Source organism: Furipterus horrens, unplaced genomic scaffold (genome assembly GCF_987537825.1).
Source record: "Furipterus horrens unplaced genomic scaffold, mFurHor1.1.pri manual_scaffold_2, whole genome shotgun sequence".
NCBI lineage: Eukaryota > Metazoa > Chordata > Mammalia > Chiroptera > Furipteridae > Furipterus > Furipterus horrens.
In genome coordinates this window covers 130975994-130984482 of record NW_028327172.1, presented here as the reverse complement: position 1 = coordinate 130984482, position 8489 = coordinate 130975994, and the positions used below count along the sequence as shown (strand labels likewise).

At 39.7% G+C, this 8489-nt stretch overlaps 1 protein-coding gene across 1 annotated transcript; it reads left to right on the top strand.

Moving 5' to 3' along the window:
• The first annotated feature begins 1600 nt into the window (after nucleotides 1-1600).
• LOC150019496 (small ribosomal subunit protein eS1-like) lies at nucleotides 1601-7852 on the top strand. Its single transcript, XM_090267997.1, has 2 exons — nucleotides 1601-1834; nucleotides 7248-7852. The coding sequence occupies exons 1-2, from the start codon at nucleotides 1601-1603 to the stop codon at nucleotides 7815-7817; spliced, it is 804 nt and encodes a 267-aa protein (XP_090124123.1). The 3' UTR covers nucleotides 7818-7852.
• Nucleotides 7853-8489: the final 637 nt, after the last annotated feature.

Genomic DNA, 8489 nt, shown 5'->3' with positions numbered 1-8489 from the left:
GATTAGAACAGTGGTTCTCAAGTTGACATCACAATGAAATCACCTGGGAGCTTTGGTAATGCTGATACCAAAATCCTACACCCAGACACTCTGACTTGATTGGTCTGAAGGAAGGCTGAGGCACAGGAGTGTTAAATGTTTCTTCAGGGAATTCCAATGTGCAGCCAGGACTAAATTGTCCGCTCTGAAGCACTCCAATGGACCCATCAGCTTCTTGCAGACTCTAAGAGGGTGCTTTGCCCATCTTCTCAGATACCCAAGGTGTGGCAAGTGTCAACTGATGACTGAGTGGAAATCCCATCCAATTCAACAAATGTTTCCTTAGAGCTTGTGGTAATGGACACTTCTGAGGTGTGACCCAGAACACAAGGCATTTATAGTTTCTTTTCAGGGGGAAGGTGGGGTGTAGGAGGTTTACATTAAAAGGGGGTAAGCATATGCAATAATCACTCAGACATTTGGATGGTGTCTCCATAATGAGACTGATGTTTAGGGGACAGCTGCTCCGTATCCACAGGCTCACCCCCACTTCAATAGATGGCACCTGTTCTGTGAGGTTGCTGTCACCATCCCCATTTCACACTGGAAAACAAAGGTCCAGGGACATCCCCAGAGTTGCATGGCCATGAAGGCAGAGTTATGCTTGACCTTGGGTCTGAATTACCTCAAGGCTTTGTTCTTCCAGTGGGATATGTTGGTAATTATAGCAGATTCTAGAAGAGTTCAAACAAGAAAATCATACGTGCAAACAACTGGCCTGCTGCATCAGTTCCTTTATTTCTAACTACTTGCCCATAAGGCTTCTTGGAAATATGTTCCAGTCCCAGACACTGTAGGCTGGAGGCAGAAGTCATCTCCCACCTTCCCTGATGGGCTTTGATCCAATTGCCCAACTAGTGTGACTACCAAACACACTTGCCACCTTACTCTTCTCAATAAGACTTTGGTCCTGGCTACAGCCTCCACACCAAATCTTGATTTACCTGCCTCTCAAGTCCAATTCTTTGCATTTAAAGTTGTGCTGGACCCATTCAAGGCCTTGCCCGAGTGTCCCACAATCATACAGATAGTTTCGGTTCCTTCCAGACACTTTCTCAGCCAGACAATAATGTTATTCATAACACTTACAGAATCAAGCACGTTTTTGACCTTTTGGTGGCTCTTCACTGCACTTTCCCCATAAAGTCCAAATACTCAGCAATTCATGTTTGCCACCAAAATGACATGCCTTAATCTTCTTTTCCTGGTCTTTGTAGGTTAGCTATTTCATCTTCACTCTGGGGAACTTGCTCACTTTCAGCTTTAACTTACAATACACTTCTGTCTCTGAAATTTCAGAGTTTCTATGGAATATTTGTTTATTGAGCCCTCGACTTTATTTAATTCCTAAATGCCTATTTCCTGGTTGAAATTTTCTGAGGCTACTTGAAAGGGCACACAGGCCCATAAATGTACCCATTGTGGATCTGGTGTTGAACAAATTGATGATGGCATACAGGGGTGGGCAAAGGTAGATTTACAGTTGTTCAAATGGAAAATAATACAATAATTAATAAATAATAATATATACTTCCGCCCTTTTGGCTCTCTGTGCAGCACCATGGCGGTAGGCAAGAATAAGCGCCTTATGAAAGGTGGCAAAAAGGGAGCAAAAAAGAAAGTGGTTGATCCATTTTCTAAGAAAGATTGGTATGATGTGAACACACCAGCTATGTTCAATATAAGAAATATTGGAAAAACACTAGTCACGAGAACTCAAGAAACCAAAATCGCCTCTGATGGTCTGAAGGGTCGTGTTTTTGAAGTGAGCCTCGCTGATCTGCAGAACGATGAAGTTGTACTGAACAACACTCTAGATCAAATGGACTTAGTCGATATATATAGAAGTTTTCACTCCAAAGAAGCAAAATATACATACTTCTCAAGTGCACATGGAACATTTTCAAAGATAGACCACATGGTAGGACACAAAACAAGCCTTAACAAATTCAAGAAAATTGAAATTATATCAAGCATCTTCTAAGATCACAATGGCTTAAAATTGGAAATCAACCTCAAGGAAAAAACTCAAAAACATTCAAACTCATGGAGAATGAATAACATGCTATTAAATAATGAATGGATTAACAATGACATCAAGGAAGAAATCAAAAAGTTTCTGGAAACTAATGATAATGAACACACAACAACCCAAAACCTATGGGATACAGCGAAAGCAGTCCTAAAAGGAACGTTCATAGCAATACAGGCCTACTTAAAAAAGCTAGAGGAATCTCTAATAAAAAATTTAACCCTACAGCTACAAGATCTAGAGGAAGAACAACAAGCAAAGCCCAGATCAAGTAGAAGGAAGGAAATCATCAAGATCAGAGCACAATTAAATGACATAGAGTCTAAACTAACAATTAAAAAGATCAACAAAAGTAGGAGCTGGTCCTTTGAAAAAATAAACAAAATTGACAAGCCTTTAACCAGGCTCATCAAGAAAAAAAGAGAGAGGACCCAAATAAATAAAATCAGAAACGAAAGAGGAGAAATCACAACTGATACCACAGAAATACAAAGGATTATAAGAAATTATTATGAACAACTGTATGGCAAGAAATTTGACAACCTAGAGGAAATGGACAAATTCCTGGAAACCTATAGTCTTCCCAAACTGAATCAAGAAGAAGCAGAAAGTCTGAATAGACCAATAACAGCTAGTGAAATTGAAGCAGTAATCAAAAAACTCCCAGCACACAAAAGCCATGGACCGGATGGCTTCACAAGTGAATTCTACAAAACATTTAGGAAAGAACTAACTCCTATCCTCCTCAGACTATTCCAAAAGATACAAGAAGAGGGAAGACTGCCAAACTCATTCTATGAAGCCAGTATAACCCTAATTCCAAAACCAGGTCAAGACACAACAAAGAAAGAAAACTACAGGCCAATATCGCTGATGAACAAAGATGCTAAAATCCTCAACAAAATATTGGCAAACCGGATCCAGCAACACATTAGAAACATCATACACCACGATCAAGTAGGATTCATCCCAGGGATGCAAGGATGGTTTAACATTCGCAAATCAATAAACGTAATACACCACATAAACAAAATGAAAGACAAAAAACACATGATCATATCAATAGATGCAGAAAAAGCATTTGATAAAGTACAACACCCATTTATGATAAAAACTCTCAGCAAAATGGGAATAGAGGGAGCATACCTCAACATAATAAAGGCCATATATGAGAAACCTGAAGCCAACATCATACTCAATGGGCAAAAACTGAGAGCATTCCCCCTGAGATCAGGAACAAGACAAGGATGTCCACTCTCCCCACTCCTATTCAACATAGTCTTGGAAGTTCTAGCCACCGCAATCAGACAAGAAAGAGAAATAAAAGGCATCCAAATTGGAAAAGAGGAAGTAAAACTGTCATTATTTGCAGATGACATGATAGTGTACATAGAAAACCCTATAGACTCCACAAAAAAACTACTCGACCTAATAAGTGAATTCGGCAAAATAGCAGGATACAAAGTCAATATTAAGAAATCAAAGGCATTTTTATACACCAACAATAAAAACTCAGAGATAGAAACTGAAAGAAAAATTCAATTTACCATAGCAACAAGAAAAATAAAATACCTAGGAATAAACTTAACCAAGGAGGTAAAAGACCTGTACTCAGAAAACTACATAACACTGAAGAGAGAAATTAAAGAAGATACAAATAAATGGAAGCATATAATACCATGCTCATGGATGGGAGGAATCAACATCATTAAAATGTCCATACTACCCAAAGCAATTTATAGATTCAATGCAATCCCTATTAAAATACCAGCAACATATTTCACAGACCTAGAACAAATACTTCAAAAATTTATATGGAACCAAAAAAGAGCCCGAATAGCCACAGTAATTTTGAGGAAGAACACAGTAGGAGGAATCACAATACCTGATATCAAACTATACTACAAGGCCACGGTAATCGAAACAGTCTGGTACTGGCATAAAAACAGACATATAGATCAATGGAACAGAATAGAGAGCCTAGAAATAAACCCAGGTTCATATGGTCAACTAATATTTGACAAAGGGGGAAAGAACATCAAATGGAGTGAAAAGAGCCTCTTTAACAAATGGTGTTGGGAGAACTGGACAGGGACATGCAAAAAAATGAACCTAGACCACCAACTTACACCATACACCAGAATAAACTCAAAATGGATCAAAGACTTAAATGTAAGCCGTGATACCATAAAAGTCCTAGAGGAAAAAATAGGCAGGAAAATTTCAGATATCTCACATAGCAACATTTTCACTGATATATCTCCTAAGGCAAGGGAAATAAAAGAAAGAATAAACAAATGGGACTACATCAAACTAAAAAGTTTCTGCTCAGCTAAAGAAAACATCAGCAAGATGAAAAGGAAACCAACCATATGGGAAAATATATTCGCCAATGACATCTCAGACAAGGGATTGATCTCCAAAATATATAAAGAACTCATACGACTCAACACCAAGAAGACAGACAACCCAATTAAAAAATGGGCAAAGGACCTGAACAAACACTTCTCCAAAGAAGACATACAGAGGGCCCATAGACATATGAAAGTATGCTCAACATCACTAGCCATCAGAGAGATGCAAATAAAAACCACAATGAGATACCACCTCACACCACTCAGAATGGCCATAATCAACAAATCAACAAACAACTTGTGCTGGAGAGGATGCGGAGAAACAGGAACCCTGGTGCATTGCTGGTGGGAATGCAGACTGGTGCAGCCACTATGGAAAACAGTATGGAATTTCCTCAAAAAACTAAAAATGGAACTGCCTTTTGAACCAGCAATTCCATTACTGGGATTATATCCGAAAAATCCTGAAACACCAATTCAAAAGAACCTATGCACTCCAATGTTCATAGCAGCACTATTTACAATAGCCAAGTGCTGGAAACAACCTAAATGCCCATCTGTAGATGAGTGGATCAAAAAACTGTGGTTCATTTACACAATGGAGTTCTATGTAGCAGAAAGAAAGAAGGAACTTCTACCATTTGCAACAACATGGATGGAACTAGAGAGAATTATGCTTAGTGAAATAAGCCAGGCAACGAAAGAAAAATACGTTATGCTGTCACCTATTACAGGAAACTAATGAACAACACAAACAAATGAGCAAAATTGAACCAGAGGTATGTAAACAAGGAGTAGACTAACAGTAACAAGGGGGGAGGTGGGAGGGAGAAAAGGGGGTAAGAAGGGGAAGTGTCAAATCAAAGAACATGTATAAATGACCCACAGACATGGGCAACTGAGTGGGGACTGAATGTGGGGGAAGGGAGGGGCAGGATACAGGGAAGCAAGAGGGGAAAAAAAAGTGAGACAACTGTAATGGAAAAACAAAAAATTTTTTTAGTGGGGGAAAATGAAAATATGAAGAATGGAAATGCCAGTTCAGTGAATATTAGGACAAAGATTTTCCTTCACGTTGTATATTTTTCTCCCTATTTGATCCCTCCAAATTTTGGCATTCTAAACAAGTAAGTAATGACTTAAGTTTCTTTGCATAGAACTAATAAGACCAGTTGTTAATAGAGGTTCCTTTTTCTGACCAAGCCTTTGACTGGAATGTCAAGCCTAAAGGAGACATGCTTGGGCTCAGGTTGTTACCAAAAAGCCCTAAGGAACTGGGAATGACTTTCAAAGGTAATAAAAGCCCGCGAAATAAAAGGCCTGCTGCCATGGTTGGTTGTACGGTCCACAGCAATCTCTCCAGGGAAGGAACGAAGGTTGTTTTCCTGAAAGATGGCTAGAAGGGACATTAAGGCACAATGGAAAACCAGAAAGACTTGGAAAGGACAGGTGTGTACAGGCAAGGATGAATGCCAGGTATGTGGCCCAGCTTCTGTGCCCTGAAGAGCAGACTGAGGGTCACCCTAAATGTTCCTTGGGTAAGTTCCAGCAAAACAGAACTAAAGATCATAAGTGATCATTTGCTGCTCTTGTTATGTTTATGCAAACGAACAGGATAAATTAAAAATGGACTTAATGTAGTCCCTTTAAAGACAAGGAGAGTAATCTTAGGGAGAAAAATCATTATTCAAGGAAAATCACAATGATCAGTGGCAGACTGTAAAGTAGGGCAGCTAACCATCTTAAAAGTTTCTTCTCACTTAAAAAATGGTTTCACTTGAAAATTAAACCATATCTGTGATATCACCAAAGAGATTCAAGTCGCAGGCAAGTAGAATGTCAAGTGACTTGCAACTGGATGTCTTCCCAATAAGACAGTCTTACAGATTTAGAGACTTGTTTGTTGGTTATGTTACATAAATTAACATGTGTTTTCTGTTTTCAAAGGGCATAAGCCTATGACCGCATTACCTGAGTGATTGTCTGTACGCATAAGCCTCACTTAAGCCTCTCTGCAGCGCTGCCTCCTGAGACTCAACAGTTTGGCTGAACTAAATGGCTGGGTTGGTGAAGAATGGCGTGGTCTGTGGGCTTCACTTTAAAACTGATTTCTCTTTTCTATCCTAATGGCTTGGACAGAAAGGGCCCAGAGGTCTGAGAGGGGGGAAACATAAACTATTTCCCTCAGCCCAAACTAAATATAATGGACAAAAGGGTTTTGGATAGGCGAGATGTGCCTAGCACACCTTCCTCCAAAGAAGCCCTTTTTTTTTTTTTCGTCTAATGTGGAACATTGAAAAATTAATCCCTCCCTTTTGTCACCTAGTAGTTATGGATTGAATGATGCTTTTTAACCCTTTTTGCCAAATCTGTTGCCCCCAGAACACAACAAGGATGCCAGCCTGCTAAACCAAGCACGCCGTTGTCCGGAGACAGCCAACTGACCTGGAGTCTGCACAATCCTTTCCCATGTGGGAAGGCCACCCTCCCCTCCACACCCCCACTATTATTAGGGATTTCTGGACCCAAGGGTAGGTAGGACGACGACCATGTCCAGCTTGAAGCAGCTAGAGGAGCTTGAGACCTTTGCCCATTGTCCTTTACAAGATTACAAAGGGTCTTAATATCTGAGAGGGAGGGATAGTTATTTTTTATGAACCATGGGTATGGACTTGGGGGGGGATGCTGGGGGAGGGAGATACTGGGTGGAGGGGAGTAAAGGGGGAAAAATTGTAACTACTGTAACAACATAATCAATAAAATATACTTTAAAAATAAAAAATAAAGAATAAAAATAAAAAAATAAAAAAGAAAGAAACTAGAACGATGAAGTTGCATTTAGAAAATTCAAGCTAATTACTGAGGATGTTCAGGGCAAAAACTGCCTGACTAATTTCCATGGCATGGATCTTACCTGTGACAAAATGTGCTCCATGGTCAAAAAGTGGCAGACTATGATTGAAGCTCATGTTGATGTCAAGACTACCGACGGGTATTTGCTTCATCTCTTCTGTGTTGGTTTTACTAAAAAGCGCAACAATCAGATTCGGAAGACCTCTTATGCTCAACATCAACAGGTCCACCAAATCTGGAAGCAGATGATGGAAATCATGACCCAAGAGGTGCAGACAAATGACTTGAAAGACGTGGTCAATAAATTGATTCCAGATAGCATTGGAAAAGACATAGAAAAGGCTTGCCAATCTATTTATCTGCTTCATGATGTCTTTGTTAGAAAAGTCAAAATGCTGAAGAAGCCCAAGTTTGAATTGGGAAAACTCATGGAGCTTCATGGTGAAGGCAGCAGTTCTGGAAAAACTACTGGGGATGAGACAGGTGCTAAAGTTGAGCGAGCAGATGGATATGAGCCCCCAGTTAAAGAATCTGTTTAAAATACAGACATTCAATGGTGACAAATAAAAAGGCCTATTTGTGATATAAATAAATAAATAAATAAAAATATAAACTGTGTTTCACATACTCACAACTGTAAACCTACTTTTGCCCACCCCTGTACAATAGTTTATCAATATGTATTCTTGTGACTGTATTTAACAGACGATATCATCTATATATCAGCATGTCTTAGATTCTGAACTTAGACACAAATTTACTCCTCCAGTCTTCACCAGGGTTTCCAAACTTAGTACAAAATTGGAATATCAGTCAGGGGTTCTACCAGAATTCCACTCAGATCATTCAACCAAGAAACCTTCATGAAAAGTCCACCTGGCAGTAGCCTAAGACCCACAAAGAAGTACTATATCCTCTTGTCTTGAGGACTCCCTTTGGCCAAACCCAACAGGAAGCTATCCAACACGGGAGCTGGCTCTACCTGTCCTTAAGGGTCAGCCACATGCAGGGCTTGTGGTCTTCACATGTTTGGTGTTGGTGGTAATGTGCTCTATTAATCTCAGTTTTCTCTCTCCACAGCTCCTGACCACCTCATTCCATCTTGTTTTCTCTGTCTGAGCCCTCTTCCCCTCCTCCACTTCCATTTACCTAGCAAACTCCTACCCATTCTTCAAAACCCATTTAACTTTCTGATATGACAGTCTCCATGT